The sequence below is a fragment of the Danio rerio genome, chromosome 9, assembly GCF_052040795.2.
Source record: "Danio rerio strain M-AB ecotype USA chromosome 9, GRCz13ab, whole genome shotgun sequence".
Classification (NCBI taxonomy): domain Eukaryota; kingdom Metazoa; phylum Chordata; class Actinopteri; order Cypriniformes; family Danionidae; genus Danio; species Danio rerio.
The window spans coordinates 24,682,873-24,708,679 of NC_141029.1; the positions used below are offsets into that span (position 1 = coordinate 24,682,873).

The window sequence follows — 25,807 nt, forward strand, 5'->3', positions numbered from 1 at the left end:
GACATGTTGAAGTAAGAAAAACAAATACTATGCAAGTCAATGGTTACAGGTTTCCATCTTTCTTCAGAATATGCTTTTTAATGTCCAACGGAAGAACGGAAGAAAGAAAGTCAAACAGGTTTGTAACAAGTAACGGGTGAGTAAACAATGACAGAATGTTCTGTTTTATCCTTATAACAACCCCTTTATAAGTGTGAAAGACATTTGAATTATTCAAAAGATGTTATTATACCATAAATAAACCTTTTTCATTGGAAAGGTTCTATGAATTAGAAGCATCAGTGGCAATGGAGAACATTATAAAGAGTGGTTTACAACTAATGCTTACAAACATCTGTTGTAATTGATGTATCTAATGTCTAAGGTTTATCTAAGGTTTTTTAATTGTTTACCAAAAAGCAAATGCTATGCATTAAAAGAAAAACTACTCAGATTTTTATGAACGGTTCATATTTTGAAGAAATGACAAATAAATAAACAAACAAAGCTGATGATGCAACATTACTGTGGACATTCTTATTCATAGTTACTCAGCAATGCATAAGAAAATGTTTTCTTGAAATATACAAATTAGCAAAATTAAATGTAATCAATCAAATAGCCTGTTTTTACATAAAAAAATATTAATTTTAAAGTATCTATAGCACTCTTGTGGGTCTCTTGATGACACGATGTGAGGCAAATGTTTGCAGATGCTAGGTCCGAATTTCACTTATGATAAACAACTGACCAATATTCCCTAGTTTGATGGAATTTTCATTCAACTAGAGGCAAAGTATAAATAATTTATAAAAGGGAGGAGCTGACGTGGGGTTGAAGGTGACGTTTTTAACGCGTCATGTTTGGCGCCAGCATTTTCGCGGGGAGTGAGGAGTGGACAGACGCAACGTAGTCGAGAACATTTAGCAGTACTTTACGCTATAAACTCCTCCGATTCCTCTGATATAGTTTGAGTTTTGATGAAATCGCCTTCAGAGCCTGTCAGCGAGTCCTCAGTCGCGAGGTGAGACGTGTTGAGCAGTGGCGTGCTCAGGGGGTTGGGTGGGTAACATGATGAGGGTAACTAGCTCGCTAACTCTGCAGTCTTTGTAGGCGAAGTTCCTGTTGGATTAGACTGATTACGGCAAAAATATACTCGATGTTTATACGTTTTTTAGTAAACTTCACATTTTGATCTCCCTGTTCGCTGCAGGCGAGGAGCACGACGCACAACGCACATGATAACGCAATAGCTTTAAAGTACAGACGATAATCTGCCATTGAATTTGCATATAAGGCTTTAAAGACGAACCGAGGTACGTCCTTTTGTTAAAAACTGTATATCAAAAAGTGAATACGTGATGATGTTTTTGTCACGGAGGTTTAATAATAACGGATCGCATGTTGTTGTTAGCATATCGTGCACCTGGCTAGCTAAACATCCCATGCATGATGTGTGTGTGTGGTTTTGTTTGCCCAGATGTTTTATAAACTAATGAATAAACAAATTAACGTCATGGATTTTGTTTTGTATACATTATTGATGTTTGTGTATCGACAGAAAACGATGTACTGAATGTTTTACAAACTTACTGCCATTTTACTATGAATTGTAGTTTTTTTTTCTTCTTGCACATGCTGGTTATTCATTAAATGTCATTTTGTTCTGCTGGTCCAGAATTGGAATACTTGATGCACAACTCAAGTATGGTGGAATTCATTTAAATGTCCCACATGTCCTAGGGGTCATTTTGTTCTAAATATATTGTTTAAAGGTCAGAGGTCAAGAATTTCAAGTTTTGCTCAGCTCCAACTGCACAACGGAAATAAAACTGTTATATTTTATTGCATTGTTGTGTCTTGTAGTTGATTTTGTGTTTATTACTTTGGTGTGTTTTCAGGTTGTGAGGATGATGGCGGCAGTGCCTTTATCCAGTACCAGCCTCCTTCCTCTTCTGGAGTGTTTGGAAGATGAATCAGCTGGGCTTTCAGCGCAGACGGATGCCTACATCACCATTGCAAAGTAAGTGTCCGCCTTCGAGTCCATGTATTTATCCAGTAGGGATTTAGTGAAATGTGTGAATGACATCTTCATGCTGTTAGCTCTTTTAGATGTGTAGGTGATGGTTTTTTGTCCACACCGAATGTAAAATTGAGAATAAGAAGCTGATTAAAATGTTAGTTCACCCCCAAAAAAGGTTTTAGCTTGAAGCAAAGTAAGATTTCAACCTGAAAGATGTCTTACTTTCAAATGAAAATTGATTACAAATGAATGTCATCCACATGATTTAATCTTCGTTTCTATAGCGCTTTTACAATGTAGAAGCAATTCTACATTGTAAAATGAAACAATTTTCATAGTTGAAGTTCAGTTTAGTGTGGTTAAGTCCAAACACTGAAGAGCGAATCCAACTATGAGCAGTTCCACAAGTCCCAACATTGAGCAGGGCACATGTATTGAACCAGCAGTGGTTTTCCCTCTTGTTACTGTACTAAAGCACATTTATCCACCTATATTATGTTTTTTTATTTGGTATCTTTTATCTCGCTACATTCCAAAGAATAATGTCTGTAATAACTGTACTCCACTACTATTCACACAAAGAACATGTCATTCCTTATTTTGAAGGCAAAATCATAACCTGTGTCTCACTCATGGACAGATTCTTTTCAGTTACCCTCTCAATTTAGAAATTTGCTAATTGCACAAACCATTTTAGCGAAAAATTTGATTTTTTTATACTATTTTGCCTGTTTGTTTACATGAAAACATAATTTTCGGCATTGGAAATGAAACCATTGATGTGCTGTTTCAACCGCATAAAAACGAAAGTCTCTCTAAACAATGACCTTATCCACATGCATAGTATTTGTTTAGGGGAGTGTAGATTTAAAGCAAGTGCAAACAAACATACACCACCCAATTGTTGCGTTGTGACAGTACTCAATATGGTGTTGTTACTCAAATAATTCTTAATGCTTACTTGCAAAGTGAGATTTTACTTCAAATTAAAACCTAAAGCAAACACACATCTTCTGCACGTTGTAAATTATACTTGGACATGACTGCTGAGCCACAGACAATGTGTCGTCACTTCCCTCCAGGCACTGTTTACTAACAACGTGGCAGAGCTAAATACTTGTTTGTGGATGTGTAAATGCTGATCATTTGGAGAATGTTGCTTTTTTTCAAGATTCAAGGGTTTTTGACTGATCACATGTCTGTTTAAGATATCTGTTTAAGATATCTTAACTAAGGTATTTAATTTATGTAATTGTCTGCAGCTATATAGAACCCTGTTTAATAGGGTTAAAATAGATGCTCAACTAGGCATGAGACGATAACCGTTTCAATGTATACAGCAGTTTGAAAAAGGTTTTAAAACATCCAAAATTTTCTGCTGCTATACCGTTACTATGGTATATGTAAGGTTTTATTTTTCCATTTTTCTTAAACTTTTTTTGGACAACTCGGCAGAAAACATCTCCAAAGATGCTGATTTAGGGTGCTTTCACACCTACACTTTTGTTTCGGAACGTATCTCGTTTGCCCAGTTAGCGCGGTTCGATTGGCATATGTGAACAGGGTAATCGCGCTCTGTTCTGCGCGAAAGTAATCGCTCCGAGATCGCTTGAATGAGGTGGTCTCGGCTCGATTGAAACGAACCCTGGAGCGGTTCGATTGCAGTGAGAAAGCGATCCGATCCGAGCGCGGTTATATCACAGTGTTTTATGAATATGTGTAATAGGCTTACGGCTATATAAAGAGAGAATTATGAGCAGGGCGGGAAGTTTTGCGAGTCTCTGGATGCCCGCAAACGAGTGAAGATCTCCCGGTAATCTCGCGTCTCCCTACCGGTCCTCAAGTAGGCATTGTCGCGCTCCCTTCTCACCCCTCCCCACCGCGTCTCTCCTCAGACACGTCGCGTGCGCGCACCCTGTCAATCACCACCAAACCACCACCTCTCCTGACAGCTTACAGCGGGACGCTGCAAAATAAACCCTGACACTCTGACCAATTTGAGGAGAGTTTACTTGCACTTGACTTGTTTTAGCTCTTTTGGTCCAATTAGAAACTTTGCAGTGTGAAAGCGAACCGCTCCAAGAGCAAAGAGCAACAATGTAACATTTGTAATCACTGTTTCGGAACAACTGAATCAATTCACAGGTGTGAAAGCACCCTAAAATTGCAATAAAATCTGTGTTTTTGAAACTAATGAAGACAGTAGAAGTCAATGATTGTAGTTATTTTTTTACTCAGACATTTAAAAAATATATATTTTAGAGCAGTAATCGCAATACTGTAAAACTGTGAAACCTTGATATTTTTATCCAGGCTTATCATACAGTCAGAATCTTATACTGGCTCATGCCTATGCTCAACCCGATGATGTACTTTAAACTACATTTTTTCAGTGTCATGCAAGAATACTGTTAAGTTTCAGCTTTTACATTTATTGTGCTTTTTTTCCAGCCGACTTAATGGAGAAGAAGGACGCCAGTTTCTGCCTGTGGTTGTTAAGCATTTTGCACGTCTTAGTAAAGTGCTTTTGGTAAGTTTGTCATATCTATAAGTAAAAAAAAAAACTTCACTGAAGTCAATTGTATACGAATGAATGACTTTTCGTCTAAGACCAATCAATTATTTCAGATAACTTGGTCTGTCCCTGCAGTTGAATATATTTATTGTCTTTTAGGTTCACATCTCCAGTGAGAATGAGGAGCTGTGTCAGGCTGCACTGCAGGCTTTGGGATTCTGTGTCTTCCACTCACACATAGTTTCAGTCATACCAGGTATAGTAATATATCATCATCTTTAATATAATATGCTTTTTGGTAATGTCCTTAATTAACATCTCCCTTCAAATATATTCTTTCTTTGCTGCAGCAAATATTTCAGAGAATATATTGTCTACGCTCTGCAATGTTGTGGTAAAGTCCAAAGAGAAGTTTACGTGCACTCGGGCATTGTGGGTCATTTCAAAACAGAATTTCCCTCCAGAGGTGGCATCCAAAATGGTTTGTTTGCTTAGTCTGCCGGGCATTCATTTAATCATTTTTCTTTGCTTCAATTATTTTGTTAGTGATTTTTTTTTTATTTAATATGCATGTTTGTATTACAGGCCCCAGAGATTCTCAAGAGCCTAGAAGCGATGCAGACCAGAGAGGTGCAGTCCATCCTCATTGACCACGAGTCACTCAATGTCATCATAAGGTTTGCTACAGTTTAAAAAGTTTCCGCCATAATGCATTGATCATCATACTAGATGTACTTGGTAATAAGGTGTTGATCCTCAGGTTACTGGAGCAGGCCCCTGTTCCGATGGCTGTTGGTGCTGTTTGCTGGGCTAAACTTGTTATTCCTCTGGTGGTTCATTCGGCCAATAAAGTGCGTCTGCGAGCGGCAGCTGCCCTGGAGCTCGGCATGCCTCTTCTTCTGGAGAAACAGCAGGAAGTGGCAGCCATTGTTGAGCCAATGATGTCTTCTGTAAGTGATTATAATTGACGATAAGTTCTATGTTGTGCAATGTAAAGTATAAATAACCATCTTACTGCATTACTGCTATGAATCCTGTAGGTGCTCATCCCTGAAATGCAGAAGCTCTTTGCGTCTAAGAACGAGACAAACATGTTGAAACTCTGGCCTTTGTTTGTAAGACTTCTGGGCAAGGTAAGATGCTCAGTCAACATATGCTGCTTTTGAAGGCCCTGTTTCCACCTGGTATTAACATGTTTTTAGTAATCTAATTACAAGCAGTCAGTGTAGATTCATTTCTGTTTTTATTTTTGTAATTTGTAGGGGTCATCGAATTACAGTTGAATAACTAAGCCCGTTTTATGCAGCTTAAGAGTTGTAAATCAACCAAATTAAACCTAATTGTAACCTGTGTGTTTTGGTACAGTGCAAGTATGAAAACCTTGTGAGCTTTATTATAAGACATCTAGTAACAATCGTGTTAGGCGAGTAGGTGGTCTTTCAGGGTGTACATTGAACACAATTGACCACATGAGTTGTTGACACTATGAAAGCAAACTGATCTAATGAATTTACAACTACCCCTGGAAGTGGTTGAAAGGAGACTTTTTGCCTACATTGTGTTATCCACTTGTGATTGGATTGAAAACATCAAATTCCTGGTTTGAATTGTAGAAGTGTTTCTTATTTCCTCAGGTGTGTATCTTATGATTGTCAGTGTGAAGTAGTAAAAATGTGTCTTTTGTTTTAGTTACTCCACAAAGGCGGTGCTTTCATTAACTCCTTGCTGTATCTAGAGGAGCTGGGTTTCCGCAACTCTTCTCCTAATATTAAGAAGATTGCTTTCATAGCTTGGAAGAGCCTCATTGACAATTTTGCCCTTAATCCAGGCAAGTTTATATTTATATATTGTTTTCTTTTTCTGAGTAAATACCTGTGGAATATTTGGAAATTGTAAAAGATTATTTTGAAAACTCCTGTGCTCAAGTTTAAGTTGTGTCGTTTTTTTTTTAAGCAGATATCCTGTGCAGTAGCAAGCGTCTGAAGCTCCTCATGCAGCCACTCAGCTCCATCCAAGTCAGGACTGAAGCTCTTCTGCTTACCAAGCTGGAGGTCTGGTGGTATCTTGCTGTCAAGCTCGGACCCAACCTGTCTGCTAACTTTGAACAGGTAACATTTACTGAATTTGGACATTAAAATCTGATAATTTATTATTTAGTTTTTTTGCAGACAGTTGTAAGCATTTCATGGCTTTAGTTCTGCTGGTTACTAAGAGCAGTGCACATATGTCCTTATTCTTTTATCCCATCACTTTTCTTTAAAGGTTGGCGTGCCTCTATTGCACAGCACACTTCCTTCTGATTCTTCACTTCAGAGCCCGACTACACCTGCTCGAACCTCTAACCCAAGCAATGGCACACCTAACACCCCTAAGTCAGGTATAGTTCATTTCCACTACCCATCTAAGTTGTTAAAAATGGAATAGAAATTAATTTCATCATATATTTGTAGTAGTTAACGCTGTTGCCATGGAAATAAAAGCACATCATCGTTTAAACTTGATGTGTTGAAATTTTTTTTCTGTCTAAACACCTTGATGCATCTTTTTGTTCACAATCTTGGCATGTATTTTTGCCCTCTCTGTTTCCTTCAGCTAATATGCATTTTATGTGCTCCGTTCACAAATGATCAGCTGAGATGCATTATTCCAGCTGGTGTTAACATGCTCTTAAATGTATATCTTGTGGCTTGTCTTTTTGCCACATAATTTTTTGGAAGTGGTTACTACTGGGTATCCACGGGGTCTTAAAATCTTAATGTCTTAAATTTCAAAAACTATTTTAGGCCTTAAAGTCTCTAATTCACAGAAATATATGGTTGTAGCTCATAAATAATTTAAATGGGTCTTAATTCTCGTATGTCCAGTTAAACCTACCTTATCGATCTGACACCCAATCATGAATTATCCATCTAAAGAGTTTTATTGCAAAGAGACACTATTAGAGATTACTAATAGACATTTTTACTGCACATTCTGCTAATCAAATTCCCTAATCAGGGAAAGAAAACTAAAGCAACACATCCCTTTACATGATCTTCCATTAATACAAAAACTATTTGCAGAACTAGCTGGCCTGTCAAAAAAATATTAATGTTTAGCTGTGTATAGGTCTAAAATTGCAATCATAATGGTCTTAAAGTCTTCAATTTGACAACCGACTGAAACCCTGTACTGTACTCTCTAAATACCAGGTTTAAATAGTGCCAAAATGTCATAAAAAGAAACTACTATCATTCCAGAATGTGCATTTGTCAGATCTCTTCAATTCTGTCTGAGCAACAAGTCAGTTTAAACGTTATCCCTCCACAATCAGCAAGTCCCCACACTGCACATTTAAATGATGATCTGTCTTGCTCAAAAGAACGCTCTGGTGTTGTCTCTGCATGACTTCTGCATAACCTGGACTGATGTGGTCTACTAGCTGTACTGTATGTGATCATGCTTCATCTTGCTATTCTCCAGGCATTCCCTCCTGCAGCACGCCGAGCACGACTCCTCGCATGAATCTGAACAGCAGCATGCAGGCGCCTCAGTCCTATCGTTCCATTCAGCTCCTGGGACTAGAGATGCTCCTGCACTGGCTTGTGGGTCCAGAGGTCACAGTCACAGCTGCTCGAGAAAACCTTCAGCTCAGCCTGGGTAAGCATACACTGCAGTATATGAGCTTTGAGAATTAATGGTGTTTATGAACTTTGAGAAGTGGATCCAATGTCAATATACATAATATGAATTTAATTATTAGATTAATGAACCTGTAAATGCTTCACAACTATCAGTTATTTTTTTTTTAATTTCCATTTTGTTTTTTTAGAGCCCCTGACGCACCCGCTTTTTACCAGCCCTTCCACCTTCAGCAGACATGCTTCTACCCTCATATCTGCCAGCAAAGAAGGCATCATTACTGTAGGGAAGCATGCTCCAGGTATTTGGTGTAATTTCATCAGCATGATGTCAGATTGAATTTATCTTCTCATCAATAATGTAGGCAAAAGTCTCTTAGTATTTAGACCATCAGCATGCTAATTTTGCCCTTGTTCACATCACCTGATGTTTTTTTCTACAGAAGCACTTCTTAATCTTATTTGGAGCAACCTGATCATTTCTGTCAGTGCAGCAATTGAAGCTGGTAGGTGATTGTTTAGTATTATACGTTATTTGCATAGATGTGTTGTGAAACACTGGCGTGTAGTAATAGTTTTCCTTTCAATCATTTCAATAGGAAATAAAAAGGAGCGACAGGGTTCAGAGGTCCTCACACTTTTCCTGCAGGCATTGCAGTCCATTTTGTCATCAGACGCTCTGCCTCCTGAACGTGCACTGGTAAGATAACATCAAGTGGTCCAACCGTTTTCTGAGAGATTAAAAAGCTTACAAAACATTGCTGTCACTCTGATACAAGTTTTATTTATGTAGAATTGCAGTGTTTGGGTGTTCTGTGTTGGTCTGAGATAATTAGTCTAACGAAATGTGTATATTCCATACAAGGTATGAAGCTGATCGGTCACTTCACGTGACTTGCAGCATTCATTTGACTGGGTGCGTCTGGAAGGCACAAGCCGTGCACCTCCATTTGAAATAACAAACTTGCGCAAATTCTAGAAAAGATTGGATATGTAAAAGGCCCCTAAAAGGCTGCTGTCAATTGTGATCTCCAGCAGTTTATCTTCTTGCACAGACATGATCAAATCACCTGATTTGTTGACACATGGGTTGTGGATCTGTTCCTTGGCAGATTAAGGGTCCTTTTCCCCTTAGCAAAAAAGTTTTCCAAAGATGTCTGTTTCTTACCCATTTCGTTGCTTGTAGGATAAATATGGGCGCTCAAGTGACCGAGATGCAAGCAAGAGAATATGGTCATTTTTCAAAAAAAAAAAAAAAGATCGTTAAGACTAAGATAATAAATAAAACAGAAATAATTATTTCTTGTGCAGCCTGGTACCAATTGATCAGCGAACTGATACCAGTCCACAGCCTGGTGGTTGAGGACTACTGGTCTAAATGTTCAAGAATTAATTCTTCAGGATCATGTGACACTGCTGATAAAGCATTGAGGAAAATATATATTTTAAAAAGGAAAATATACATTAGAAAACTACATACAAACTAGATTTTATTCTGTCACATTATTCTTTAGAATACGTTTCAGACCATTTAGACCAGGGATCACCAAACTTGTTCTTGAAGGCCTATTCTCTATTCATCTATCTGTAATGATGATATGATTTTGTTGTAATATTTTTTGCAGTACATTATTACCACTGTCTGCATTCTTTAGTGATTAAGTCGGTCACACCACATTAAAAGCACAGTGCTACGCCCATGACAATTCATGCCATCTCTTTGTACAGGGATTTAAATGGCACCCTCAAGCCAATTGCACAGTCACCTCTTTAAAATACTAAAGTTTAATTTAGCAGATTATTATATTATTCTGCTTAAAGAGAATTGTTAGATTTGTTGAGATTTTTAATTGTTAGAGTTTATTAATCAAACTATTTTTCTCTCTAATTTAAATACTAGTTTTTGGTTTAGCTCTGCTGTCTGTGCACATTGTCATTGCTCAAACACTGTTCATTGCAGCTTCTGTTGGAAGCCACTGTAAAGGGAATACCTCAGAAGGTGCTTGGTTCTGCAGCTTATCAAGTGGCAAACATGGACGTGTTAAACGTAAGTATCTTTTGTCATTTTATATCCATTTAAATTCATGCTCGTATTTTGAATGTACAAATAAATCCCACATCCTTTCCAGGGTACTCCTGCACTTTTCCTAATACTGCTGTTCTATAAAAGTAACCAGCTCTCATCATTTCTTGAAGACGAAAGGTGAGTATAAACAGTAAATGTACAGTGTTCAGCATACATAAGTACACCTCTCACAAATCTATCTTTTAAATTTATATCTTTAATAGGAAGCTGTACAATATTATATTTGTGCATGTACATTTTATTAGTCAGTACTGAAGCCAAATCTGGAGCTTATCTAACAAAATAACTTACCAGTACACCCAAATTTATGTTAGAGAAAAATATTAAGTACAGATTTAAAAAAAGAGGAAAAATCAAAAGGAAAGAAAATGTAAAAAAAAAAAAAAAGGTTTTAATTATTTTTTTTGCAATATTTTTGCTTGAATTTAATTGTATTATCTTTTAATTTTTAAAATATGTTTAGTGACATTATTTTAATACATCTATTTTGTTTAAGTGCACCAAAATACATTGCCTCACTATTTGGTAAATATGAATAATTTTGACTGCTTAAATGTGCCATTTGTTTCTGTTATCTGTCAGATTTTTTTCAAGCTTGGAGACCCTTGTAAGCTGTGGGTTTTGTGGACCCACATCGCCCTTGGCATTTGGAGAGGCGGTTTTAGGAGCAGTTAATGGGAGTGTGGAGACCGTTAAAAACAAGAAGCAGCTCTGGAGAATGTGGAGTATGGTTGTAAGTCCTCTGACGGACACAATTACTCAGGTACTGACTTCCAATCATCTGTGCTGTAGAATGAATGTATTTAACCTTGTACTTGACATACTCAGTGATGAGTCATTGTCCAAAACAGACCAATGAAGTCAACCAAGGCGATGCTCTGGAGCATAACTTCAGTGCCATTTACAGTGCGTTGATGTTCCCCGTCATCCACCTGCTGCCTTATTCAGCCTTACCACAGGTCAGAGAGTGTCCTTATTTTCTCATAATTGGTTCTTTCTTCACTTATTTAAATTAATGCTTCTCTTTTTAGACCACTCAGAAGGCCATGATCAGCACATGGTCCAGGCTTTACAAGGCTTTTGCCCGTTGCTCAGCTTTGGTTGCCACAGCAGAGGAGAATACATGCTGTGAAGAGTTGTGTGTCAAGATCTCTGCCTCTCTTGACCGTGAAGCTCTAAAAGTACTTATGATTATTATTTATTATTTAGAATGTTACTTCAGTTATACACCTATTAGGACTGTTGAGTGTTATGTAATTTCTGCTCCTCTTGGTTTTGTTGTAGAGTCTGTCTATGCTAGATGCAATAGCACACATCTTGCTCATCATCGTTGAGAGTATGGACTTTTCTCCATATACCCCTCAGTTCCAGCAGAAGATGAAATGTAAGGCTTTGGCTTCAGATTTCAGTTTTATAACACTATCTTGTGTTTTTTTTTTTTTTTTTAATTCTTTTTTTAATTGATTGTCTCATTTTCTCTGAAGCTCCTCGTACACCCATGAGTTGGGTACGCAAGAGAAGCAGAGCCCTCGGGAATCTCTCAACCTTCCACACTCTTCTGATACAGACTCTAGAGGCTTTTCTCACTGCAGACCATTCAGAAGAATCTGCAGAGCCTTTAAATGGAATTGGCTCTGCCTTGGTGTCAATCTTGACCTCTCTTTTCACTAATATTACCCTTCCCTCATTCTTACAAGAGGTGCTCTCCAGCCTCACCAAACCACTTGCACGTCTTTATGAGCAGTTCTCCTGGTGAGTGCACTTTTCTCATTTCATTCACAGAAAATAATGTTTCTTTTGTAACAATGTTTCTTAATTCATTTTTAAGTTGTGATGACCCATCAAAGCTCAGTCCAGAACTTGGGCACAAGGTAAATTTTGTCTAAGGTGTAGTCTTTTATTTAGAGGGAAAATTAGATTTTTATAATAATATATTTTTTATTTTCTAGCTGGAGAAACTGGCCGCAGACTTGCTAGGCTGCCTTCAGACACATTTGACTCTCCATGATGATGAATTCCTCACTGTGTTGTCGCCCTTGCTTTGTGTACTTTTTTTGCACAAGAGCAAACAGGTTTGCTCTGTGGTCACTCAATTCTGGAATGCCACTTTTGGAAATGCGCTCACCTTGAGTTACCCAGAACCTCTGAAGTAAGCTTTCATTTTATTGTTAAGCCACCTTTTCACTGCACACGATAAGTGAATGACTGGAAGTCATTTATTTTTAATAGAGTGTAGTGCGGGAGCTGCGTGGAGTTCCAGTCATGTCCGTATGCGGCTTCGTTAAAATATTTGAACTCCTGCAACTAGACTATATGCGACCAGACGACCAGATGTGACGTATTCCAGTGTTGTCCAATCGGGTCTGTGTACGCAAGATGAGAAATAGTAGTTTATTTCTTAAATCAGAAATAAGTCTATATTAAAAAACATTTTTATTCTTAAAGGAGTTATAAAATGTTTTTTGTATGTCTCCACATTCCCTCCAAAAACTTTTGCGGTCGGAGTTTCTAGTATTCCAGACCCCCTAATTTTTCACAAGCTTTTTTTTTTTTTGTGGTTTAAAAAATAAGACCGTGATAATTCCCAGAAGTTTGTAGACAATTTTGCGTATTTTAAATTTTTTTAAATTTTTATTTACCATATTAGGTAGCCTTCTATGTTAGGTGTGCAATCTGAAAAAATGACACAAATCATAAAAATGAAGTCAAATGTCGCAGTCAAATGAAGGTTGTGTAACTCTTAGGCCGCATTTACACTGCACGATTCAAGTGAGTCCATTCCGATTTGTTTCTCCCATGAGGCAAAGATCGGCTATAGCCCATGTACGTGTAAAGCCTGATTTATACAGGTGACCGGCGTAACCCACGGCGCATGCAATGTGCGTGGCTGTGCATTTATACTTCTGCGCGCTGTCTCTGTCGGTCTGCATTAACACTTCCGAAACGCTAGTTTCATATGCCGTTTCATACTTCCGTAGCATACGCCGGCGTTTGACGCAGAAGTATAAATCAGCCTTAAGCAGGAACAAATCACATGCATTCCGATTTACTCAAATCAGATTCAGACCTTGTTCATATGTGGTAATTTATCCAATATGAATCGGATCTGTGCCGTCGTGTCTGAAGTGTAAGCAGGTAGATCAGATTTTCACCTGTTATTGCGAGTCGCGCGTCATTTAAAAAACAATAGCGAATGACGCCAGGTCTGACACTTTCTTTTCAGAACAGACTTCAACAGAGTTATACAAGTAAACTTGTATAAAACTAGTACATGCATCACGTGCATAAATCACGCCATGGACATTACATTAAGATGCCTAAAGGTTTTAAAAAGCCTAAATATCAAAAGAAGATAGGAAAAATAAGAATCTTTCTGTCAACTATATATCTTTCTGTCCACTTCTGAGCATCTGTCATCAAGGAGCTATCACACTCAGGACATGCATTAGGGCTTTCCCTTCCGTAATGCACCTAAAATACGGATTGCTGTAAACATTTTCTCTCGTTAACTGCAGGGAAAGATTTAAACGAAAACATTTAACGATTTTTAGCAGATCATAATACCAGCCATAAATGTAAAGCACAAATAATGTCCTTCAATTCGGTCACATCCAGCGGCCGTCATCCTTGAACCAACCTCCATCATTACAAGCTCCTGGCTGTTCTGTCTGTTCCACTGCTCCGTTTAATGTTTGCTCAGTTTATTTTGTAGTCTGAAGCCCGTCAAATGCACAAAATGTCTAATCGCATCTTTGTATTGACTTCACATGCAAGTCACTCGTGCTTCATCTGCATTTGCTTACTGCACAGGCTGCAAAACAATTCCCCCGCTCTCATGTAATGTAAGGATTGTGAGAGCGCCGGTGGGATGTCATTTTTCGAGAGACTCAAATGCATCATGTGCACTGCGTATGCAACGTCTAGAAGTTATGCAAGACAATTAATTGCAAGCTGAAATAAATGAACATGATTATGATTTGGAATTAGATTTTTTATGAGATTATTTAATTATTTTACAAATTTATTTTGTTTAAATTAAGAATTTTGTTGGATTGCAAAAAATTGTGACTTTTTGTTGTTTTTGCGTTAGATTCGGTGATCACGTAATTGCAAAAAAAAAAAAACTAGGGGGTTTGGTATTCATTCATTTTACCATGGTGCACAACAAAATTGAAAATTGTGCGACTGCCACAAGGAGGCATATTCCAACAGTCGTGTCCGAATGTCGGGTGCAGTGGAAAAGCATCTTTAGACAAACATGTATAACTTGAAGCCTATGCACATTTTCTGATGTTTTTTTTTTCTCCACAGGTGTGTTTTAAATCAGGCTAAGCAGAAGACTCCACTGATTTTACCTGGTTTTGAAGTTGTTGATGTACCAGATGATTACAGTGGAACATATATGGTATGCCAATAGTGCAAATGTTTGCCCCTAAAATGATACAACCTTCACTATTTACTTTAAATATGCTAAAGTAATGTTATGTTCTTTCATTAGAGTGAGAGTTCTCAGCTGGAGCCTCAGATTAGCGGGGTAAAAGTGACCTCTGTGGGAAAGAGGGACTCTCTTTTGGCAAGAGCAGAAGAGCTAACAGGAAAAAGTTCTGTAACCACATCAAAACCAGTGTCTGTAAGTTAGACTGTATGGTCGACATGAATCCAAACTAAGTTTTTACTTGATTAGTAGCTATGCCCCTCAATACAACAAATCACACCTGTTGCTTCTCTTAGGTAAAGCTGGACTTTGGCTCCCCCAAGCCTTTAAGACGAGAAGCTCTTGAGGAGGAAGCATCTGAAGATTTTGTTTTTATTCCACCTGAGATGAAAGAGAGAGTCCTGACTGAGCATCAGAAGGAAGTGAAAAGGACTAAACGGTAAGTTTGCTTTAGTCAAATTGCAATTATTTTCATGACAGCAGCCATTTACAAAGTCAGAATTTTGTTTGCATTTCTGGATTTTATTTTTGGTTTCCTTAAGGGTTGACATTCCTGCCCTGTACAATAATCTTGATGCCTCCATGGACACCACAGTCTTTTTACAGTATACTGAGAGTCAGGAGGAGTCAATGTATGTATTATTATATAATTGCTCAGCTTTCTTATAGTAATGCAGTGTGTAAAACTAAATCTAAATATATTAACAATCTGTTTGTTTAGGGACACATTGCCTAAAGGTGAGAAGGATCATCCTGTGGAAGCGGCTAGTGTTCAACTGAGGGTAAATTTAAACTTTTTGCATTGATATTTTAGTTATGTGGTGAATATATGCATGCATCTTTTCAATTGTGTGTATAAATATGCTTGTATGTCATTCTCCCCAAAAAAGGAGGTTGCCTCAAATGAAGAACCAACCACAGATGTTAAAGTCCAAAAAGTCACCAGTTCTGATATAGAAACTCCAGATAAAGCTACGCGGAATAAAGATCAAACTTTGGAGATGGATCAATCACCATCTACTGGTGTCTCAGTTGATGTGAGTGGGCTTGAGAAAAGCGCATTGGAGGGGACAAGTCCTAATATTTCAAGTTCATCTGATGTGGTATCTGGCACACCTCCTAAACCTAACAGCAGGCGTCAGTCATTTATAACCTTAGAAAAATATGCTGAAGGGAAATCGACAAGTCCTGCAAGTCCTGCATTTACAGGTACGCTCACCCGGAGATCAAGAAGACTGGAGGCTTCACAGGCATCAACATCAAATCAAAATGATTCTCAACCTCAGATTAAAAAAGTGGATTCTCAGGAATCTCAAAAGATGAGCAGCATTGACATGTCCATTCAAAATGAGCATGCTAGCATGGAAGTAAAAGATGAGAAGTCAGTGGGAGCTAATCCATGTGAAGGTACAGATGAGGAAGATGTTGTTCCAGATACCCAAACCCAAGTATCTGGTGACACATTGGGTATTAAAAGCAGTCCTGTGTCTAAAGCCCATGCGGAGGCACAGGGGACTCCTGAAAAAAATTCACAGAGTCCTAATGATTCTCTAGCTAGTCAAGAACCAAGAAGGTCTGGCAGAAGGCGAAGTAAACCTGTTCGTCCAGGGCAAGATGCAGAGGAAATAAAAAGTAAATCTCAAGAACAAGCCAGTCAACTTGCAGACTCTGCTATAATAAACTCACAAAAGCCCCTTCTTGCTTCACCTAGTAGTACTTTGACTGGAAGAAGGAAAAAAAAGGTTGAGACCAATAAAATGGAAGACCAGCTGAACAATGAAGAAATGAAAGGAGATCTCAGCCAAAGCGATTCACAGATTTCCGCTGCTGACCCTCCACAGACAGTAGGTGTGCATGCCAATAAAGACTTAAGCCAGACTGAGTTATCTCCGAAGAGTTCTCCTGTAACCCAGTCAAATAGCCAAAGCAAAGAGAGACTGCCAGCTCTCTGCGAGTCTGAGAGTATGTCGTTAGGTAGACAGGAGACAAAAACACAACTTGAAGAATCCACAGAAAAGGAGACAAATAATGACTCTCAAAACGCTTCATCTGCAGCGAGACAGAAGCATATACAGTCTACCACGTCTGACTCCGAGTCGGATAGCCAGCAAATTGTCCGTAAACGAAGATCGAGGAGATCTGAAACTAAGTTACTGGAGATATCTGGTGTGCCGATCAAAGAAGACTTGAATCAGACAGACTCCCAAACTCCAACAGGAGTGAAGGGAAGAGCTATGAGGAGGAGAACCGTAGAAGGTGCAGAGTCTAGTAAAGATTCCACATCAGCGGTAAATACAGAGGAGTTAAGTGCAGGCAAGGAGTCATCACAAGAGCTTGGTAGATACAGAACTCGACGTTCTAGGGGTTTGTTGTCTCCTGAGAGTATGGAGTCTGAAAACTCTGATAGCCGAGAAGATGGGGCAAGGCCTAAAAAGAGGCTGCGAAAACCACCATCAACAGAGGTGTTACCTGTTGCTTCAGAACTCAAAGTTATTGAGATGGTACCAGAAAAGGACGATGTTCAGTCAGAGGTTTTAATGGAGACGTCAAAGGATGAGGCAGATCCTGAAAATATCTCGAATACTTCAGTCAGTGAGACCAAAGAACTTGAGCAAAAGAATAAAGAGGAAGTCCCTGCCCCTTGTGGTGCACCACATGAACAGATTATCACGGAAAAAGCAGCATCAAACAACAAAATTGATACTGACTTAACTGATACAGACGAAAAAGAAACCGTCAAGGCTGAGGGTGAAGAAGCTAATGAATCTTCGCAAACTGGATCAGAAGATTTTAAAAAGACAGATGTTTTGCATAAATGCCCACATACAAAGGGACGGGGCCGTGCACGTAGACGATCTAAAAACTGCAACTGCTTTTCCAACAACCGTGATGTGTTTTCACAGGACAGTGACTTCCAAGAATCACAAGATCTAAAAAATGAACAGGTTCCACTTGCTGCCAACATCTTGAACTCTCAACCTGATCAGTCAAGCCCAACAACTGCATCAGAAGAAAACAAAAGCTCAGCAATTGAAGAAGTCCCTGTTGCGGATGTTCCATCACTTTCAGCCTTACCTGCTGATCTCCCATCTGAGGTTTCGCCTTCTGAAAGTCCCATTACAAAACTTGGGGTAATTGTTTCTCAGCTACCAGAAGTGGAGAAAGAAGCACAGCCTGGATCATCCAAACCAATGAAGGATTCGAGCAAGGAGCTTGTAGAAGAAGTGAATCGATTAAGTTCTGGATCCACAGGTGGTCAAAAGCACAAAGGAGAAAATAGATTAGAAAACACTTCAGTAAGCCAAGAACCTGTCCAGAGTTCAACACCTCAAGACACCTCTCCAAGTCAAGGTCGTCCAGTGGACGATGCACCAATATGCCAGGAGCAGCTAGAGTCTTCTCATGTCCAGCAGGAAGATGCCGTTAACCCAGCAGTAATGGAAAGAGAAGACCTTGCTGTGTCAGAGCAGAGACAAGAGAAGGCTGTGTTGTCTGAAGAGTTAGATGGAAAAGGTTTGCTTGACAAGGAAATTACTCTTGTTGAAAAGGAAGAAGAGATGCAGGTTAATAACCAGGATCTTCCTGTAGATGTCCAAGAAGAGTTACCTGTAGTGCCCCAAAGTAGCACAATTGAAGCCTGCTTGGATTCTCCACCCAAGCCAAAACTGTTAAGCGCACTCAGTGGTGAACTGGAGCCTGGCCAGAGTCCAACTAGAAGTCGGTCTCGAGTCTGGTCACCATCTGCTTCTCCGTCTACCAGTATTCTGAAGAAGGGTCAGAAGAGAGCATGTGAAGAGGAGACTCCATCCCCCATTCCCAAGGTAATGACAGCATAAGTTACCATGCATCCATTAATGCATATGTAATTGTATAGCTTAATTTACTGTTGCATAAGTATTTTGACTATATATTTTACATTTTTGTTGTGTGCAGTCACGTCGAGTGTCTTTTGCAACTCCAATTTACCAGCAAGAACTGGCTGATGACATTGATCGTCGTAGTCCGGTTATTCGCACAAGTTCACCTAGGTCAAAAGTCTTGAGTGGACAGTCAAAGGTAAATTGAGCTTTGAAATTGTTACGTCTGGATCTAAGTGTTTTCTGTTATTAAATATCTTCTTTTGTTGCAGTATATCACTACACCAACAAAAGGCGGCTATACAAGTCTGAGTCCACGTAACCTCCGTAGCCCTGGATCCAAAAGCTCTAAAAAATGTCTGGTGAGTACTTTCTTTTTCAGTCATAGATTTGAGACATGAAGACAATGCGGAAAATGTTAAAGTGAATAGTTAAATATTATCCAGTTGCTTTATTTAATCTGTATCTCCAAATGGAAATGGCATTCAGATGTTCCTCTGTATTGTAGATTTCAGAGATGAGCCAGGAGCCACGTCCTATTCCTAAAGATTGTGTTTATCCAGCACTTGTTGGCTGCTCTACTCCAGTAGAAGCTGTTCTGCCACAGATTTCCTCCAACATGTGGTGAGCCAGTTTCACTCCTGTTTCCCCTTTAGTACAGCTAGCTTCAGTCTAGAGGTCTCTATTGGAGCCACGGTACCTGACCAGATTTCTTGTGCGCAGGAATGAATTTCAGAATAAAATGCAATAGAGGGTGGTTACTCTAGTGTAATTTAAACTGCAGTCTAACAATATAGTGCTCTCTCGAGAGAGGGAGCATCTGCTGTAGTAGTAGGTGTGTGTGTGTGTGTGTGTGTGTGTGTGTGTGTGTGTGTGTGTGTGTGTGTGTGTGTGTGTGTGTGTGTGTGTGTGTGTGTGTGTGTGTGTGTGTGTGTGTGTGTGTGTGTGAATTAGAGAGTGCACACATCCACCTTGGTGCTGTGACGCTTGTTATAGATTGTCTGGACTTTTTTGGGAGGCATATTCAATATCTGTACATTTTACATTCTTCCTTGGCCCAATATGTACCTGCTACGTGTATAGAAACGCTGCTGATATGATATTTGAAACTCAATTCAGTAGTTGGCAAATATATTGAGTGGATTCAGTCCCGCGCAGAGCTCTGCTTCAGTCTGTAATGGTTTTCTGTTCTCATTATTAGATTTCATAGTTGAGCAGGGATTTTTTTTTTATTATTATTGTTTCACATTTGTGATTAAGAGTGCTACTAATCGCCATATGGTTATTCCTCTGTTCAGGCCGCGTGGCTTTGGCCAGCTTGTTCGAGCCAGGAACATTAAGACAGTAGGAGATCTGAGTGCTCTTACCCCTAATGAAATCAAGTCTCTTCCTATTCGCTCACCTAAGCTGTCCAATGTGAGGAAAGCACTTAAAACATATCATGAACAACAGGTAATGTGCCAGTCTTCTTAACATTGGCTTATATTGTGGAAGATCGTTCTCACACCTCACATTTGGTCATGCAGAGAAAAGGACGTTCGGATGACCTGAAGAGTTTTGACGAAATGGAGAAAATGACGTCTGAACCTGAAGAGATGGAGCTTCCTCAAAACCAAGATGAGGAGCAAACATCAGGACCAGAGGCTCAAACAGCAGAATCAGAGACTCAAGGTATTTCTTCCTTTTCTGTCATGTTCATTGTTGGCGATAGGTTCAGATGTGAGTGACTTGCTGAGTAATTTCTTCTTTTTATTAAAATTAAAACTTTTTTTCAGAAGACAAAGCCTCAGAAGTGGAAGTAAATTCAGAAGTGGTGACTGAAGAGAACCTATCTCATGATTTGCTCTCAGATATTGTAGCTCTTGGTGAACGCTTTACGCCTGAGGAACTCGGTCAGCATTCAGCCAGTCAGTTGGGTCTGATGCATGAACATCTGAGTGGAATGATGAGGAGCATTGTGACCAATATGCAGTCCCGCTTGCTCAGTAATCTGGACGATAGCTTGCCATGAAGACAAGAGACTGTTTTCCTGACAGGAATTACCTTTTAACTTGAAGATTAACTGTGGACTGCTCATTCCTCAAGTTTTAGCTTGAATTTTAGGATAGGTTAATTTCTAATTATGGTCTCTGAGAATAGACTTGAATGGCCAAAAGCCATTTCCATTACTACGTAAGTGTCTGTATTTTATGGAGTGATTTTTAAGGTTGTAAAATTGTGCTGAGATGCCAAGGAAGCATTTTTTTGTTTTTTTAAATAAAGTTATAGTATTAATACAACCTCTCTTTGCTCTACTTTTACCATTTTAGTGCTTTTGTTTTAATTGCTTGGAATTAAAAAAACTGCATATCATTTGTGATTTAACTGCATGTACACACATAAATCACAAAGGATACTTTTAACAATCATTTTAATAATTTATTTTTCTGGATCAAATCTATCCAATGCACTTTTTGGAAAAACAAACAAACACAAACTGCTGTTGTGAAAACGTTGTGGCAATTTATAAAAACCTCCAAAAACAGTGCTGTAGCAAATATTTTGTGTATTTGTATAGTATCTTGTAATTACAAGGTTCTTTGTTTAAAATTGAAAAACATTATGATTTACTCTTAGGTCTAGAAATAATAGTAAATTATTCAGTGGCCGAGAAAGCTTAACATGCTACACTTTAAGAAAACATACATTTACAAAAAACACCAGCAAATGAAGAAAATATCTTCATTCGTTTGACAGCGCATGTGCTGCAAATCCTCAACGCATACACATTAAAAATGCACTGCATTTCTCCACAATGCAAACTAATTATGAAAGTGACTGCATTTAACTACATGACACAACGGAAGTGTTTCAAAGGAATCCGTAAAACGGACGCTGCTACAAAAAGTTTATTATGCTGTGATTTTTATTTTAACCTCTTGATTGCCTTGTCTTATGCATTTCATTAGCCTAAATAGCTGGGTTGTCCTATTTTAACGTCCCCTTGAAACGTTTCTGTTGTGTTTCATTCTATTTGCAAGTGTTGTGAGAAAATGCTTGTTTTCTTAGTTTGTTTGTGTTTAAATGCAGTGGGTTTTATTTTTTCCATGTTGAGGATTTGCAGCATGTGTGCATTCATTGATGGATCTTTTCCTAATTTGCTGGTGTTTTTTGTAGTTGCATGTGTTTTCTTAAACTGCATGTTAAGCTCTTTCGGTCATCTTAATAAGAATTTCCTAATTTAAGACTAAAGCTTTATAGATGCAGGCATCTGTTTTCATTCTGTTCCTGATTTAGATAAAATAAATTTGCTAAAACCCAAAAACTAAGAATGGAGATCCAAGAAGTCAATACAAATCTTTTTCGTTATGGTGTTTTTATTTGGCTTTGTACAGCCTAGCAAATATTTTGTGAAAACTTGAGCAAAAAAAAAAAAAAGCAGTTTTGCTAAAAAAAAAAATAAAAAGTTGAGAAATTTCCGGCTTTAATTCTCAACTTTTATATTTTTTTGATTTGAGGAAAAAAAAACTAAATTGAGCAGGTTTTGTTTAAAAGTTGAAAAACTAGAACACGTTAAGAATATTTGTTTGATTTATATTTGAAAACTTTGTTTAGAGAAGTTGAGAACATTTAGTTAAAAAAAAAAATAGAGAACTAAGTTGAGAAAGGAAACCTTTAAAAAAAAAAAAAAAAGCCTCAAGTAAAGTTTTGAAATTTTTAAAATTCTCGTTTTTAATATTAAGTTGAGAAAAAAGTTATTTTTAAAATACAAATGTTTTACATCTTATATAAATAGGAAAAAGATAGGAGTCTGTTTAAGTTTTAAATTAAAAACTGTCGCCCATTGTCATTTATTAGGCAAATAACAAACAATAAAAAAATGTGAATAAAAAAATAAATATAATAATAATAATAATAATAATGTAGAGCTTCACAATGTTTCTAGCCTCTCGTAAAAAAAAATTAAAAAATGAACATTTGAAAATTCATGGATAATAACAATAGCCAAAATTGTTTTCAAATCAGTTTCAATATGGTCAAGATTTAGAATAAAAGCTACTTGTAAAAAAAAAAAAAATAAAATAAATAAATATATATATATATATATATATATATATATATATATATATATATATATATATATATATATATATATATATATATATATATATTTATTTATTTATTTATTTAAAAACAATACAGTAGCAAAAGATGAACCCCTCAGAATGTAAAATGCAAATATTTGTTAGCATTGGCCAAAAAAAAATTGTTCTGGATCATTATGAGTTTTAAAGATTAGAAACTCACAATTTTCCATCACAATGGAAAAAGCCATTACAATTATTTAAAGTCATTTTTTTTATGCATCTGCAGTCTTCATAAACAAGCTAATTAAATAAACTCAAAATAATCTTCCTTGTTAATTTATTTGACATGTAATTTTGTATTCAAATACACATTTCTAACTTTCAAGTACATCAAGGCACATTTTTGCTCCTGTAAACTTTTACAGATGCAGTTGAAGTCAATTCTTTTTTCCTCCCATTCATTTAAAATAATGTTTCCCAAGTGATCTTTAACAAACCAAGGAAATCTTCACAGTATTTCTGACAAAACAAAAAAGTTGTGTTATAATAGGTCTCATTTCTTATAGTATATTTCTTGAATAAAAACTTTTTAATAAAAAAAAGAAAATTTTTAAGGTCAGAATTATTTGCTTCCCTAAAATATTTTACTGTGTGTTTTTTGATAGTCTACACAACAAACCAGTTCTACAATAACTTGACTAATTATTCCAACTTTCCTAGTTAGCATTGCCTAGATGTCTTTGAATGACACTATTCTCAATACGACTCTTAAAAATAAGACTAGAAGAAATACGACATTATATTCATTCATTCATTTTCTTGTCAGCTTAGTCCCTTTATTAATCCGGGGTCGCCACAGCGGAATGAACCGCCAACTTATCCAGCAAGTTTTTTTACGCAGCAGATGCCCTTCCTGCCACAACCCATCTGGGAAACATTCACACACACACACACACACACACTACGGACAATTTAGCTTACCCAATTCACCTGTACCACATGTCTTTGGACTGTGGGGGAAACCGGAGCACCCGGAGGAAACCCACGCGAAGGCAGGGAGAACATGCAAACTCCACACAGAAACGCCAACTGAGCCGAGGTTCGAACCAGCGACCTTCTTGCTGTGAGGCGAACGTGCTACCCACTGCGCCACTGCCTCGCCACGACATTATATTATCACTGACAAAGGTCCAGAATTTGTCCCATACATGAGCTCAATTGTCCCATTTTGACTGCTATGCCATTAAAGACCAAGTGGAATCCTCTGTTGGCTGACGCTTTGCTGTGACCAGATAATTGGAAAAAGGCTGACAGAATTTTCATTTGTGGGTGAACTTACCCTTTTAAGATACTAAAGAAACTTCTATCCTCTTGTTGCTGAGCAATCATTGAAGATAACATGCTCCGAATCCATGACAAGACACAGGTCTACTGCAGAAGCGTGGTGTGCTTTATTAGCTAGTGATTCAAGGTACACATCTTCCCTTAACCCAACACCTACAGAATCCAAGAAACAAAACACACATGCAAATAATGGCCAGCCTTCAGCAAGGAAGGAGGCTTGTTTTTCAATGAATACGTTTTTCTCTTTAGAGGAACTGATGGCCCGTCCTCAATGTTTTGCTCAGGATATTTTTTTCTTCATTTTCACACGGCAACTTTAGTGCCTCAGTTCGGTTTTTATAAAACGCTGAGTTTCAGGTTTTCCTTTCACATATAAAGTGAACCATGAGCCCATCTGTCATTGTGCAGAAGTTTCAAAGCTAAAACTTTCAGAATGGCCTTTGTTGAATGTAGTGTGATTGCAATATACAAAAATAATGGGCTCAAGTCACTTAACGGTTAGAATAGAACAAAAAAGATAAATACAATTGTCTGTGACTTAAATAGGTGTGTATATATATATAGTTAATCAGTTTCTCGTGCCACAACCACAATAGAGCTTGTGACACGGGCACAAACGCAATTCCATAACAGTAACAAGGACAAACAATAGAGTGACTACGTCTAACATTATAAGGCTTTGCTTCCTGTCTCAGTGGATATGACACAGGAAGTGTCAGGAGATGTATTTAGATGGCCTCCACATAGTTGGCAGGCAGCATGCCGGTCTTCCCGGTACGTTGCACAGTGCCGTACATCCAACCCTCGTCGATGGACTGAACGTTCACGATGACATCACCGTCCTTGAAGGACACCTCGTCACTGTCTGCAGCGGCGTAGTCATACATGGCACGCACAGTTTTCTGTTCAGGACAAAGAGAGGAGTGTTAAACCAAATCCATCATAGAGTTTAGTATCTGCCACTGAAAAAGTCAACCGTCTCTCGCTCTTACTCCAGTGGTTGATGGATGTGAGGGGACAGAAGAAACTGTGGTCTGTTGTGTTGCCACTGAGGAAGATCTCTGCTGAACCTCAATGGTCTTGGTCTGTGTGTATCCTGTATGAGAGAACAACAGGGGTTTCACTGCATTAGTACTTTCAATCAAATCAGAACTAGCGTTTTCAAAATGAAGCCTTTTCCCTACAAATATTTTCCATCTGTCATTAGAATTAGGGTCATCAGCCTCTTAAATCCTTAAAAGTTTTTAATATTTGGATGTATATACATTTAGAAAGCTATAGTTTGTATTATATCATCTTTGCATCAAATTAAACACACACACACACACAAACTAGTCACAGCTTATGCAAGGTGTTTCTAATGCTGGCTCTATGAGCGGAACATATTTATATGTTGTTCTCTCCTGGCTGCTATCAATTTTGTTTTCTTTTTCTGAAAGTTTCTCTCTCTTTTTTTTTTTTTTTTTTGGTATTTGAGCAAATTGGAATGCAATGTGGACAGTATGTGGTTCTAATTGTACCCATTTATGGTGACTTCCACTGCTGAGAGTCCATATAGTGATGGCAGACAAGATTAAGGGCTCTGTTTTAACGGCCTAGGCGCAAAGTCCAAAGCGCAGGGTGCAAAAGCATTAAGGGCGCGTCCGAATCCGAATCTACTTTTGCTATTTTAAGGATGGAAAAATTCGATCTGCGCCACAGCGCACGGTCTAACAGGGTTGAGCTTATTTTCTCAATGAGTTATGGGTAGGGCCAGACGGAATCTGCAAACATTTTTTGCTATTTCTGTGCAAAATTGTATTAAAAATCTGCTGATTTATGCAGAATTATTTTGGGAGTATCTTAAATAAAAACTTGTATTTATATGAAATTGGAAGCAAT

At 38.0% G+C, this 25,807-nt stretch overlaps 2 protein-coding genes across 7 annotated transcripts in view; one reads left to right on the forward strand and one right to left on the reverse strand.

Annotated features, from left to right (window-relative positions):
- The first annotated feature begins 850 nt into the window (after positions 1–850).
- rif1 (replication timing regulatory factor 1) lies at positions 851–20,794 on the forward strand. 5 transcript variants are annotated; one of them, XM_087266860.1, is made up of 37 exons: positions 851–1,003; positions 1,193–1,295; positions 1,881–2,002; positions 4,454–4,532; positions 4,677–4,773; positions 4,868–4,998; positions 5,103–5,194; positions 5,278–5,467; positions 5,558–5,650; positions 6,207–6,345; positions 6,474–6,625; positions 6,780–6,894; positions 7,980–8,156; positions 8,329–8,439; positions 8,581–8,643; positions 8,737–8,837; positions 10,098–10,184; positions 10,267–10,340; positions 10,806–10,986; positions 11,075–11,182; positions 11,255–11,404; positions 11,508–11,607; positions 11,708–11,975; positions 12,052–12,094; positions 12,173–12,372; positions 14,535–14,628; positions 14,722–14,853; positions 14,955–15,097; positions 15,201–15,290; positions 15,380–15,440; positions 15,549–18,479; positions 18,592–18,714; positions 18,788–18,877; positions 19,024–19,139; positions 19,814–19,967; positions 20,042–20,186; positions 20,291–20,794. In XM_087266860.1, the coding sequence occupies exons 3-37, from the start codon at positions 1,890–1,892 to the stop codon at positions 20,524–20,526; spliced, it is 7,179 nt and encodes a 2,392-aa protein (XP_087122986.1). In that variant the 5' UTR covers positions 851–1,003; positions 1,193–1,295; positions 1,881–1,889; the 3' UTR covers positions 20,527–20,794.
- Positions 20,795–24,011: 3,217 nt separating this feature from the next.
- neb (nebulin) overlaps positions 24,012–25,807 on the reverse strand; it is an 88,167-nt gene continuing 86,371 nt past the window's right edge. For both annotated transcript variants that reach the window (XM_087267709.1, XM_087267708.1), the window contains 2 exons: positions 24,919–25,022; positions 24,012–24,828 (listed from right to left, as the gene is read on the reverse strand). In XM_087267709.1, coding sequence (XP_087123835.1) covers positions 24,655–24,828; positions 24,919–25,022 — 278 coding nt within the window. In that variant the 3' untranslated portion in view covers positions 24,012–24,654. The remainder of the gene's footprint in view (positions 24,829–24,918; positions 25,023–25,807) is intronic.